At 31.0% G+C, this 15,325-nt stretch overlaps 1 protein-coding gene across 8 annotated transcripts in view; it reads right to left on the bottom strand.

Moving 5' to 3' along the window:
• The window catches only part of LOC106788154 (tensin-1), a 112,674-nt gene that overhangs the window by 58,084 nt on the left and 39,265 nt on the right, over positions 1-15,325 (bottom strand). For 7 of the 8 annotated variants that reach the window (XM_014751155.1, XM_014751156.1, XM_014751158.1 and 4 more), the window contains one exon: positions 11,067-11,273. In XM_014751155.1, the coding sequence (XP_014606641.1) occupies positions 11,067-11,273 (207 nt within the window). Of the gene's footprint in view, positions 1-2,263; positions 2,365-11,066; positions 11,274-15,325 lie in introns of those variants that run through there. The other variant, XM_014751162.1, reaches the window with a different exon arrangement.

Raw genomic sequence — 15,325 nt, 5'->3', positions numbered from 1 at the left:
ACGAGAATGTGTACGAATATATATATAATAAATAAGAAGGAAATACATTTGACGAGATGGAAGAAGAAGAAGAAGAAGAAGAAGAAGAAGAAGAAGAAGAGACGAAGAAAAATCTAACGAAACTAAAACTAAAACTAAAACTAAACTATAAACGAGAACGAGGACAAAGTTTCTAATGCGAATAGTCGAAAGATCTACTTGCTTCCATGTGTCCTCGTTGCAAATAGATATCGACCACAGACTAGGATAGGATAGGCTACTAGAGGATTATGCAATTTCGTAGATTATAGGAGATCCTAACTTTCTTCGTGTTTCTAATCTTCTTGATTCAAAACTTTGATATACATACAAAGAGTCTATCCCCCTTTATCCACCCGTCTTATTAAAACAAAATATTATTCATTCTTTTTTTTTTTTTACAAACATTTGAAAGAGGTTTTTAATATTATTTTTTATATCCCATAACTGGAGATTCATATTTTGATAAAAAAAAAAATAAAAAGAAATATTTATTATCATTCTATTAATAGATCAATATTGATTGTTCGTTTTGTTGATTTAACCCTTTTGTAATATTCTGTATATTTTAATAATAGGTAAATCATATTTATTTATGAATTGCATTGACGATAAATCTTTGTGATTAATGCTCGGCACGTAACGTATTGGATATGAATTTTTCCGATGATAAGAAGTATGAAAATTGTTTGCTTACTTTCGGAGAAATATTAAGTAATCAAAACAAAGTTATTTTATATTCTATTTTTATCTCTATTACATAAAATAATAATTATCCTATTTCGCATATATAATATGTATATACCTTTTATATTTAATTATTAATTTATTTTAAATTAATATTTAATATATAAAATGTATATATTGAAATAATATAAAACAAATGAAATTGTAGTACCTACGTGTTAGATTGAAAACTTTTTCAAAAACCACCGGACGTATATTTTTATTACTTTAAAAATAGTCCATTTTTATATATAACATAATACAAAGATCGTAGTATATTTTTGAAAGTATACTACTATTTTAAGTATGTTGTCAATAATATTACGAGAAGTCGTGGATGACTCGATAAAATGCGAATATAACACGTTATCGCGAAAAAGAGTATTCTAGAAAGTGAGAGTGAGAATGTGTGTGTGTAAGAAAGAGAGAGAAAATCAGAATCCAGAAATAGCTATAAGTTACAAGTGAACTTTGTTTACGATCTTTCAACTCCTACGAGTAAAAAAAGGAATACGAACGAACGAGACGATTATAATATATCGATAGCTCGAACTAACTGTATATGGTAATAGACGAATATAAAAAAAAAATAAAGGACAGAGGAAATGACGAATTGTTAGATAAAAAAATTGATCATTTTTAGAATGACATATTCAACGTATATATATGTCATTATAATATATTATAATATATCGATAGCTCGAGCGTAGAACTCTTATATGGTAATAGAAAAATATATAAAGAAAAAAAAAACAAAGGAAATGACGAATTGTTAGATAAAAAAATTGATCATCCTTAGGATGACATATTCAATATATATATATGTCATTATAATATATTATAATATATCGATAGCTCGCGCGTATAACTCGTATATGGTAATAGAAAAATATATAAAGAAAAAAAAAACAAAGGAAATGAGGAATTATTAGATAGAAAAATTGATCATCTTTAGAATGACATACTCGATGTATATATATATGTATATATATATGTCGTTGATGACGAAGATTCTCGATAATCTTAATCGTCCCCATAATTAGCATCGGTATCATCATCTAAACCATAAATAATCTCATTGCGGTAACGTTTAGTTGTTCATCGTCGTTGTTGATTGGTCTTCTATCTCATGTTTTGTCATCTTCGTCGTTATTGAAACGACACAACACTGACATGCCGACACAATTTTAATCTACGTTGGAAAAATATTATTACACCGTTTTCTGGAATGTGTCTCTTAGTTGCGTACTCTATTTCCGGTTTACATCACCATCATCATTATCATCATCTTACTTACATTAGTTACTTTTTAGGTCTTAACAAATTTCCTATTTCTATCTTCGACAAATTTTATTTCTATCCTCGCATTGTGCGTTAATTATAATAATTAAAGAAAATACAGTGATATGATATAATAATTGCGCAGACGCGTACGAAAGATTTTTTCGCGGGAAATTTGGAAGAAAAAAAGAAAAATCAAAAAAAAAAGCAAGAAAATTCAATGGGGAAAAAAACTTACCAAAGTGACGAGACGACGATGATTTCGATGTACCGCAGCATCACCGTGACAACGAACAACCGTGGATAACATCTTTTTATAATATCTTACTTGTTTAATTCTTATTCTTTTTCTTTTTTTCAAAATAAATTCTTTATACAATCTATGTTATTCACGATTAAATAAAAATCGATTAATTTTGTTCGCGTATCCTTGGAATTAATCATGATCCGGGTAAACGTTAGAACGATCTCGATGAAATTTCTTCAAATAAAGAAACAAACGAAAAATTCGCGTTCCTTCGATTCACCTAATTGAAACATCCTTCTTCTTCTTCTTGTTCTTTTAAAAAATTAAAGAAAAACAGAGAGAAAATAAAGAACAAAATATCCTTCTTTTACACGAGACACATTTTTACACGTATCCACACGCGATTCGAGTTAATACTCGATTTTGAGATCGTGCAATTAGGTGAGTTTGGATTTGGCCAGGGTAAAGAAACTGTTGGTATGTTCGAACACAGTCAGACGTTTCAGAAACGCGAACCGACAGCTCCGAAAGCTGGGAAACGAATGCGCATGCGTACTACCCCCCACATCCTTCTCATTCTATCTCTTTCTCTATCTCTCTCTCACTCTCCCTCTTTCTCTTTCTTCATCTTATCCTTCTGTTCTTTTCTATCCCCCCCCCCACCACACATCTTACACCTACTCCAACTACTACTCCTACTATTAACTCTCTGACTCCTTGGAGATTCCATCCTTATTCATTCTTTCCTGTTTTTTTCTTTCTCTCAGCTTTTTTTTTTTTTTTTTCTTAATAATAATCCTTGGAAACACAGAATCGTAGGACGATATCGAAGGATATAATCCGGACGCGTTGATTCGTTAATAAATCAATTTTGGACGATTGTGTTTGGACAGTTGGAAAATTAATCGACCCTTTATATACGCCCAATTTGTTAATCCTTTCAGAGATTTTTACTTATTCCTTTTTTTTTTTAAATTTTTTTTTTATTAGAAGAAAAATCTTCTTCTTTCTTTTCATAGAGTTGGTTTCAAATTGATCGTTTATTAATTTTACGATTATGACATTAAAATCATAGATTTGATTCTCCCTTTATTATTCTACGTGATATTCAAATTACGAATTTTAATTCAATTTTCATGAAAAATATTTATTTCCAAAATTTTCAAGATATCCAACCAATGGGAGAATAAAGTATTCTGTTATTTTGTTGTGTTTTTTTAAAATTCGTATTTTAACTAATGATATTTTTCGTTAAAAGTTTAAGCAATTTCATTACACGTGTTTTCTTCCAATGTATTACTTTCTAATCGATTTATACTCTAACACACATACACACATACATATGTATATACGTTTTATTAATAAGCTTTGGATTATTATTCGAGGAGACACTTTGAACGATTATCGATACAAATTCGATTCTACTAGACGCGTTACAACACTTTTATCAAGTGAACCGGTTCCGTCCGTGATGGATCATTTGTCTCGATCCTTTGAGTATTCTCTTTTACGATCTTCTTCTTCTTCATCTTCTTCTTCGTCTCCTTTTTTTCTTCTTCTTTCATCGTTGTCCTTGATTCTGAATTCTACTCTGATGAGATCGTCGATCCATTCATTCTATCTCCTTCCTTTTCTATCATTAATTTAGCCAAAAAACCTGTTTTCTCTTCGTCTAAAAAATTTCGTTTCGATAAGCTCGCCGAAAATAAATTCTCAAATCGACTGGCAAAAATAACAAACGCGTGTAAAAAAAAAATATATATATATTACAGAAAGGTGTCTCTTTGTCTTTCTCTCTCTTTCTCTCTCTTTTCTAAAAACTTCGATTTTTCTTTCTTTATCTCTCATTCTTTCTCTCTCTCTCTCTTTCTCTCTCACTCTCGTTTTGCCGAGTTTGCACTGCCAAGAGATTAATTCAGTAAGGAAAGAAAAGTGGAACGTTAAAGTTCCATCTGGTTGGAAAAACGGCAGACGTGTAAAAGGATTATTGGATGGAATTTCACTTCGGTGTTATATCGATCTCTCGATCGTAGAATATCTTCTCTTATCTATATCTTTCAGTTAAAATCTATGAAGAATTTTTCATTACCATCCGGGTAAATTCGTTTTAACCGGTCGTACACAATTTTTCATCTTATATATCGGATGATGATATCAGTTTTCATTTAATAATATCCGCGCCAGTATTCTTCTAACATTATCGAAGATAAAAGAAAAAGAGATGTTCTAATTTTCGCTTGAACTAATTTGCGAATCCTTGCTACAAAAAAAGTAATAGAAAAAAACACATACACACACATACAGACGAAGAATCTAAATAAGTATATACGAGAATTAATATATATGATTTTATTATACGTGATTACATCGAAACGAAATTAAAGTATGTAAATGAAAAAAAAAATAAACAAGAAAAGAATAAAATAATAAAAATAAAATTTGGTGAAAAGACGAAATAAAAAATAAAAGAAAAAAAAAAGAAAAAATAAAAAGGATATGCGCAAGGAAGTGGACGGAGATCGTTACATTTTTCACATCCTTCCAAGAGAAAATCCTGCTTGAGAAAGGATGCATTAATCCTGCGGGTAGGACGTTTGAGGTCTCGCCCGGAGGTGAAAATCGAAGGAGGTAGGTTGGTAGGGTGGTTCATAAATTTCGATGCACTTAGTCGCAGTTTTGGATGGGGGTAACGGGGGGTGGGGGGAGAAGAAGAGAGGTTCGTCCTTTTACTGTTGTTGCTCTTTTCGATGCAGTAAAAAAGAAACAGAGAGAGAGAGAGAGAGGAGAAGATGACAAATCGTTCGTTATGGAAAAATGAACCACCACGTAGTTGCACTGTTATCCTCCTCATCTAACATTTTACGTTGGCTCGAGAAAATCCAAATTCTGATAAACGAGCACCCAACGAGGATATACGTTTACGAAAAATGATGAGATTTACATTATCAAATAGCTATATCTTATTTGCCCCACGTAAACCGTATTTCCGTATAAACATTTTTAACCATTAGTAAAAATTCGTCCCCTCCTCCCTCAATAATTTTTTTAATAATATTTTCATATATAAACACATTGTGGAAATTATACAGTTAAATTAGAAAATAAAATTCATAACGTGTTTGTAAAGATGTACCTTAAAGATAAATACTATTTAACGAAAGATTTTTTTCACAAAATCTTATTTGATATTTTATAAAATCCTTTAGATATCTTTTGCATGATTAATTTTAATCAAAAATTACTATGTCAGATTTAATGATAAAAATTTACATAATAACAGATTACATTGCTCTTGGTCTGTTGGTTTACTTTGATTTTTTCTCCTCGTCCCTTTATATTACTCTTCAACATCCTTCTTTCTTCAATAACCCTCCCACCTTGTCCCTTATTCTACTCCCCCTTTTTTTACGTTAGCGTCAAAGATCGAACACAGGAAGGAAATTTTCGTCTCTTCTTACTTACCGGGTTCAACCCTATCTTCCGTGCCATAAATAAACTTCACTTTTAACTGTATTGAAAGCTCACGTGTACGCTAACGTTTAAATGTATATTACACACGTGCATATATACACACATACATATAGAAAACTAACAGATGTTAAACAACGATCTTAAACGCGTGACGGTCGAGTTCATCCTTCTGTTTTCGTCTAACAGTCAAGTCGAAAAAGCAAAACTAACACGCTATAATCGTTTTGAAAATACGAATACTTTTTAGTTTTGTTGTTTTTTTTTTTTAACTCTTTTAATCGAGTATATGTTTTAAAGTAAAGCTAGAGAAAGATAGATCATTTTGATTTGATTAGAAACTTTCTCAAATCGTGGTTTTGTGAAAGCTTAGAAAGTTCATCGATTTACATATCAATTTTGTGAAAGGTATAAAGTGTGAGTGTGTGTGTATACGTTTTCGATTTATACGTAGCGAAATGATTTTTAATGGTATTGTTTGAATAATACTGAACGATAAAGAACTATGATGAATATTGGAACTGTGATGGAAGATTAGATCGTATCAATCTTAACTTGCGATAGGGAATAATGATAATGGGTCGTTGAAAAGCGAACAACTTTATTGGTTAAAATAGATATGAGATATTCGCGCGTTGATTTAACAAGAACGTTTTGAGAACAATATCGAACGAATTAAAAACAAGAGGATAAATAAATTTCAAATTCATCGAATAATATTCAATGTATCGAAATCTAATTTATAATTTCAATCTTTAATTATTTTCTTTATTTATAAAGAACGAATATGTATATATAATATATTACAATACTTTCTGTCGAATAAAAATGACAGGAAATACAAAAACAACACATTTATTTCCATTTTTATTAATCCTTAATTCCGTTATTCCCTAAATCGTGATATCGTGGTATCCCGATACGGTATTGTTATTTAAAATGAAAAAGTATCGAATCGAGATTAGAGCCAGAGATATCGGGAATGGGAATGTAATATTTGATAGGAAGTATTGCCAAGAGTTCAAAGTGTGAAATACTAGGGTGACTCGCGTTTATATACATGGTTACGTGGGAAAAAAAAAAAAAAAAAAAAAAAAAAAAGAAAAAAAAAAAAAAAAAAAAAGAAAAAGAAAAAAGATCCGTTATCTCGTTTTACAGGATAGACTGAAAAATCGTCGTCTAGCAAGCTAGCCGCCAGCTGCACCATTGAAGAACACGTTCCAGCCCCTGACGACGTTTTAACAACGTCAACCCTATATCCCAACGCCCAGTCTCGTATTTTTCGGCGAACGATAAACTAGTAGACACAGGACACGCGTACAAATTTCTCGAATACAAATGGGACCGACAAGAACGACTACCAGGAAGAAAGGGGAAGAAAAATAAAAAGAAAAATATGCCAGCTGTGGAATTTTCAAAGACCTGCTTGTTGTACTCTCCCTCAAACATCTTTGCAATTGGATTCCCTACGCACCACTGTTAAAATCTGATAACCATACATATATATATATATATATATATATATATATATATATATATGTTACCATGAAAGAACGAAATTGAAAAATGTCATGATTCACATGATCGCTTGGTGTATGTTCATAAATATTAATGTATAAAAATAAACCCAAATAATCGATCTCTTTCACTGATGTATTTGGTGCATGCTATCACTATATGAATTTTACGAATATATATATACTTGTAATCGATCATTTGCAGAATAACGATTTAACAACGATTATGATCTATCGATTAAAACACATTAATTATTAGGATAGAAAAATGTTAGATGATAATTATCTATCAAATATTTAGTTGTCTTATCATAGAAAGACGAACCACCCGGTGAGTTAATTAACTTATAGCGAAATGAACGAAGAAACTATATACAAGTGTGTATAGTTAGGTATACTTATAACTAGCTATAAAAACGTCTGAAGATTAATCATGACCTGGTAAACCGAGGCTGGTGAGTATTCCTGAGAAGACCTACGCAATCGGGAGAATAGAGGTAACTTAAGTTTCTTCTTAACTTCTTGGCAAATGTATGTATGTATGTATGTATGTATATAGTTCGTTATAAGATTTACGTTAGTGTGTGTAACGTAATTAGAATAGAGACGATGACCTGTTCACTGGGTCTTCTATCTACGTGGACTCGGATTAACAAGGCATCATCTTTCCTTCCTCATTCTTTATCTTCTTATTCTTTTTTTTTTTAATTTCACCATATGAAAAAACAGTAACCTATATATTTAATATTCTTATTACTTTTAAAAAATAAATTAAAATATATGTAGATCTATATATAAATGTTACGCGATTGTGCAAAACTTGAATTAATCTCTAGTTTATCTTTCAGCCGATATTTTAACGAGCTCGCGTGTTTTGTCCAAGGTCAACTTAATCCGAGTCACGAGGTTATCCAACGTAGCAGTAGTCATAATTGCTTAATTAGGTCGACGTTGTGTAAAAAAAACAAAAAAGAAAAAAGAGAAACTCGGTTGGAATCATCGTGCGTTGTCTCTCACATCAGCGAAATTATACAAATCGATGATGTCATAGAATAATCCTGTTGACGTAGACAGAAATATTCTACCGTATATCACTTGAGTCATCCAATCTCGTTAAACTACTGATTGGATAGAATTTTTTTTCAAATATTATTAAAATATATAAACACAAACTATATCTCTCTCTCCTTAATATAAAACACAAAAGAATTGAAGAAAATGTTATAAACGAACGATTTATAATTCATTATTCAAAAGTTTTCCATATTGAAATGTACAAAGTTCATCGTTGTTGTTCTATGCAATGTATTTATAAAACTTTTAATTCGTTTCTTTTTTTTTCTTTTTCCTTTCAAAATAATTTCAATGAAAACACCAAGACGCTCGCGCTTATAAGCGAGAAAAAAGAAAAAAGAAATAAAATAGAAAGAGAGAGAGAGAGGAAATTTAACACATTAGCGATATTTAATCACAATTATTTACATCAAACATTCACCACCGAACGTTGGATCGTTCATTGGAATAGGAATAAAATAGGAAACAAAGAATAAATTCGATTTGTCAGAACGTTTGTATAGAAACATAGAAGAAGAAAATAGGAAAAGGAAGAGGGTAGGAGTAGGGAGAATGCGAATATGAGGGAGAGGGGGGAGGGAGAAGGTTTAGTATACTGGTTTCTATAAGCTCGATAGCTTCTCATTAGAGACAGTTGACCTAGAATCGAAGCTCGCAAGTCGTCTTCGTCGTCACTATTGATAGTACAAAAGGAAACAGCAGTTACATCAGTAGCAGCAGCAGCAGCAGCAGCAACAACAATAGCAACGGCAGCAACAGTAGCTAGCTATTGCAACAACAGAAGCAAAATAGCAGTAACAACAAACAGTAGGAGTAATAACAACATCAGGTTCGTGTTGAAGCCTGGAGGCTCTGTTCTGTTCTGTTCTCGTCTCGTCGTTGTAGTCATCGTTGTTCTCATCGTCGATGACGAGATGGTTGCCACCCTAGGAACGATTCAATTGGATGTACCACTTGCATACCGATAGTCTTTGCCTTTAGGGAAACAATAGGTTTAGTCCCTTGCTTGTATACCTCTCGTTTCTAACGCTGATGTGAATTACGTTGGTGGAGATGAACGAGAGTGCACCCTCGTGTATGTGTGTGTATCTATCACCCCTGACCTACATGGACGCAAAATTCAGCAGCGCAGGCTTCATCGGTATTTTTCCATCCCCCACCCACACCCCCCGAGAGAATTTCAGAATCCGTTTGGGTTTCCTATTGGAAACTCACATAGATTTACCTTTTCTATTTTCTCGATCTCTATCTCTCTCTCTCTCTCTCTCTCTCTCTAACATTTTCTCTCGTTTCCTTGATATTTACCACTCCTAAACCGGTGAACCTATAGATAACACAAATTTTCTATTTTCCATCGTATAATGCGAAGATATATTTTGTAGGCGTGTATTATGGATGAACGGATACACGCGGATAACGGTTATAAAGATAAAACTTGTTTACTGTTTTTAACTAGTGAAAGAAACAAAAAAAAATGACTAGAAATATAAAATAAAAATAATATCTAGCCAATCCCTTTTTGGTAAGATTCACAATCGTGATTTATCATACGCTACTTTTCTGACCTTTTTGACCGTTAAGAAAAAGAATAGGGAAAGAGAAAGAATATAAAAGAAGGAATAAAGAAAACGTTCTTTCTTTCTTTCTTTCTTTTCATCCAACAACGAGAAGAAGGAGGATTGAGATAATATCTGCGCCATCTGCCTCAATTCATAATACTTCTCTCTGGGCTAGCCATTTTAGTCGTCGTTTCACGTTACTTCGCCTTCGTGAATATCATTCTACTTGATAAAGAAAGAAAGAGAGTTAGAGAAAAGATAAAAATAGTTAAGAAGAAGATGTTTTACCGTTTACACAAGAGAAACTTCTCACACTTGGATAAAATAACGCGATATTTGAATATTTCATTCTTCTTCTTCCTTCTATCTATTCATTTTTTATTATTATTATTATTATTATTATTAACTCGCTAAAAACAAATTGCGGAGAACGAAATATAAAAAAAAATATTTACGAATAGTTCGTTCGTTTCGCGAGACAAATTAACATATGATGTAAATAAGAATGATTCTTTCGATTAAAATCGAGTTACGAAAGAGAAAGAGAGAGTGTGAGAGAGAGAGAGAGAGAAAAAAAACAGAAAAGATAATTAAATAGAAAATGAATGAGAACAACTGGTATTTCGAATTGGTCGATACGATAAAACAAATATAGAAAAATATCATCTTGTATAATAATTTCTCTCGTATCTACATCTATATCTATACATACATACATACATACATGCATTCATGCATACATACATACATATATGTAAATTAGATAACGATAACGGGGGACGCATTAATTATCGAGAGACAATTTGTTCGCTAATTAGATAAAACTATCGAAAAAATATTATTCTTTCGTAATAAAAAAAATATAGGGTTGCTTATAGAAAGTTCTTTTTTTAAGAAAAAAAAAAAAAAAACAATGTATGCACAAATATTATTCATCATTAAAAATTCGTTTGATCAAGTTAAAAGGAATGATAGAATTTAGGTTAACCCTTCTTTGCATGATTTCTTTTTTTTTTTTTTTTTTTTTTTTTTTTGAAGTTGCCAGCAACAACAAATAAACAGTACAAGGGTTTTGAGTACCTTTTTTTGTTGACTAAATATTATGATTGAAATTTCCATCATCATGCAAAGAAGGGTTAAAAAGAAAACAATAACAAAAAAAAATAAAAAACTTACCATTACTAGTTGACCATTGGTCGGACTAGGGCTAGGACTCGGTGTTGAATTTGGTGTTGAAATGTCTCCCGATGCTGGAGATGGGGAACCACCACCACCACCACCACCACCACCAGTACCAACACTGCCGACTGTTGGAAATGCACGAGCTGGATCAGCTTGCCATTGTTTATGTATTTGTTGCGAGGTGTCCCGGAAACGCGCACCCTGGTAATCGAACAGACACAAGCAAAGATAAAATTCATATTCTCAATCGATTAAAGTTAACGTATTAATAATTATTGTATTAACAACTGAATAAAACAATTTCATTTGAATATTGGTAAATGCGATTGTCTATTAGTTGATTATTTTCGATAACGTTAAGAAACGTTTCATTGTTATCATATTGTAATCAAATTATGTCTCAATTCAGGTTTCGTTTTATTTAATCATTTCGAACTTGAAACGTAACACGTTTGAATAGATACTAGGCCAACACGCGTGTTTCAATATCATAATATATGTATTACACTATTTGCAGTGTTAGGCAATAACGCGCAGGTGCTGATTCCGGAAAATTTTCTTGTCGATTGTAAATGGAAACAAGACAGAAGTATATATATGATACCGTCATAGCCGAAAATCCGCCATTGCTGGTAATTCCTTGGCATTCTCATCAATGCAAAAAGCTTTCCGATGAAATCGGAAAACAGAAGAATTCTTACAGTTTTTCCTAAGCATTGAACATAATACTTTGATGTTCTATAAAATCACTATTCACTCTTAGTATAAAAAATATTTACAGAAACTTTTCAAAAATATAAGAGATTGCAATGCTGTAAATTGTACAACTTTGTTAATTCTTTGAAAAGTATTGATAAATATTTTGTATACTTATAGTAAGCGGATTTTAATGATTTTTGTATTTAATTAAAGTACACTCTTTTTTTTTTACACGTAGAATACTTTGTAGAGTTATACAAATCAAATGTAAAGTTCAGAAAATGTCAGAGAATGCAATGCTGTAAACTGTGTACTTTAATTTAATATAAGTTCCATTAAAATCTATTTGCTAAAAGTATAAAAAATATTTACCAAAACTTTTCAAAAAAATTGCAAAAATGCACAACTTACAGCATTGCATTATCTGACATTTTTTGAACCTTTGCAGATCAATTTATAACTCGACAAAGTATTCTACGCGTAGACAAAAGTGTGTACTTTAATTTAATATAAGTTTCATTAAAATCTACTGACTTTTAATAGAAAAAATATTTACCAAAACTTTTTAAAGAATTAGCGAAGTTGTACAATTTATAGCATTGCAATCTCTTATATTTTTGAAAAGTTTTTGTAAATATTTTGTATACTAAGAGTGAATAGTGATTCTATAGAACATCAAAGTATTATGTTCAATGCTTAGGAAAAACTGTAAGAATTCTTCAGTTTTCCGACTTCATCGGAATGCTCTTTGCATTGATGAGAATGCCGAGGAATTACTAGCAATGGTGGATTTCCGGCTATGACGGTAACATATATATATATATATACACCTATGTATATCTAATATACGTATATCTGTATAAACGACGAGTGTTCTACTTTTATTACTTTTTTTTATGATCTCTTTATCTTTGTTCTTATTCCTTGAGCATAATTACAGCATGTAAAACGGTAAGCACAACCGGTGACCGTGTTGAAATATACGTTGTTATATACTTTATAGAATCTTATGCTAGAGGCCTGTGTATTCCAGCAGAAGAAGAAGTAACACTTGCATCCTTGAAGTATTGGATCTCTTATATATAATATGTTTGAATAGTCATTGATAATATATGTCGTTATATTATTGCCCGATGTTACTACGATTCGATTAGTCTCGGATATTTGCTTTTGAACAATCGTCTATCGCGAATGTGATCGATTTGCTTCGTCGACTAGAAAAGTCTCAATCGTAATACAAATATAAATACATGCATCTATAAACTTATGTATACACGTATATATATATGTGTGTGTGTATATATGTCTTTAACTCATCGCTAAAAATAATGTTTCTCGTGATAAGTGTTTTTTATTGGAAAGGTATTTAAAACGATAAATGGAGAGATAATTATTTTTTTGTACACATCCTACTTTGCCAATATGTAATAATTAATATTACCATTAACATCGAACACACACACACCTAGTGGAATATTACTTAACACGTATACAATCATATCAATAAAAGAAGCAATAATTGCAGGAACTATAATATACAAAATGAAACTATAATTAAAATATATTACTGCGAAAAACCGAAATTAGAGAATATCAAGATTCATATGGTGAAATGTCAACACGTAACAAATACGTCATTTAAAGATCGAGAATAATTATGTATATTTTTATATACATTAAATATAATTATTGTTATATTATAAAAAAAAAAAAAACTGTTAAAATTAAAAGTTATTTCAATATAAGATATCTAATTGTAATGATAAACGCGTTAATAATTCGTATCTATTATTTTCTTCTTTGTACAGATAACTAAGAAGATAATGAGCATTCGTATAAGTAATTAGTATGCGGTAAAGTATCTATGTGTGTGTCTGTGCGCGTGCCTGCGTGTGTGTGTGCGTGAATGAGAAAGAGATTGAAACGAAGCACACGTTGAAACTCATGGAAAGAGTTCGTCCGTAGAACCCCCCGAGGCAACTTATAAAATATCGCATGCGCGTGTCCACGACCCCTGAAAACGTAACTACTCTAACGATGCAGTAATTACGCTTGTGCAACGACATACCGCGATAACAATTAGCATTAGGATAAGAGTAATGGCGACTACGACGACAACTATGACGGTTAGCTCAGCTTCCTCTCAACAACGCCTGCCTTTCTGCCTTTCTCAACAATCTTTGCTTTTCCTTTCTTCTCTTCTCGAAAGTCTAATTAAGAGGACACTTGGAATTAATGAATTTCAAAAAATGGAAAAACAAAAGACAATTTTGGTCACGTTAACGTTGACAACGTTTTGCATTTTAGTTTTTGTTTTTTTTTTCGTCTTTAATGATATCAATGCAAAATATAATATTTTGTTAGAATGGTTGGAAAAAATGTTTCTTCTTCCCTTTTTTTTTTGTTTTTCTTATTACAAATTATATACGATTTTTTTTTTGTCTTCGGTATGATTAATAAAATATAGGTAATTCTTGAGAGTTAACGTTAAACGGGGTTATTATTACTTTTTTTCTTTTTTTTTTTTTAATTTTTTGTTTCAATTATAAGATATGCATAAATGGATTTTCTTTAGAATTGCATATAAACGTATACTTATTAATTTCTTATTGAAGATCTTTTTGTGTAACGTATTTTGTTTATAATTATATATCAAAATATTTGTATTAAAATAATGTTTATTTGACAGAGAAATGAAATTTTTGTATAAATATATATATAATATAAATTATAATTTAATTAAATATTATTATATAATATAAATGCATTTCTTATAAAAGATGAAATTAAAATATGTTTACACATTTTTTCTTTTATTTCTTCGTACTATTATTTAGATTCTATTTTTGTTAAATGTACTATAATATATATTTCCAAAACAAGACCGCAACAAATACGAATTCTTGAGATTTGTAAATCACGTTTTACGCGTGTGTGCGTTAAGCACGCGTCTCCTTGGATCGATGGGCAAGCCTACAAATGTTATTTATACGATTCGAACGTAGATATAAATATTTAAAGTTGGTCCCTCTTGATTCAGCACGAATTACAAATTTATTTCCAATGTGGTCCCCGAAAAAAGAATTTGATTTCTTTATTGTGTCTTCTACCAACGATAAGAAGATTTGAATATAACGAATTTTATATTTCTACACAGATCGTAGTGTGATCCTTATCGATCATTGATAGACGAAACAAAAATCGAATACCGTTGCGAATAGAATTTGTTGTTTAGAAGTTCGATACAAACTTTGGTATACGAAAAATAAAAAAAGAAAAGAAAGAATTTAAATCTAACCGATTTCTTAGACGACATTTTTCAAGTTACGCGATTGATATCACAATTTTTTTTTTTTTACGCTAGTTTTTCTCCTTCCTTTTTGTCGTTTAATGAAAAACGAGAAAGAGAGAGGGGTACGAACGACGAGAAGCGGCAAAAATTCACGGACTTTACATGATACACGTTTTGGATAGATGCCAGGATAAAAATGAAACCTTTAAGATGTTCGCGTCCAGACAAAAGGAAGAAAAGTAATATTATCGCTAAAAAAAAA

This window comes from Polistes canadensis, unplaced genomic scaffold, assembly GCF_001313835.1.
Source record: "Polistes canadensis isolate GaletaPanama2010 unplaced genomic scaffold, ASM131383v1 scaffold_128, whole genome shotgun sequence".
NCBI lineage: Eukaryota > Metazoa > Arthropoda > Insecta > Hymenoptera > Vespidae > Polistes > Polistes canadensis.
Note: the sequence above shows the minus strand (reverse complement) of the source record. Positions and strands in the feature narration are given on the sequence as shown.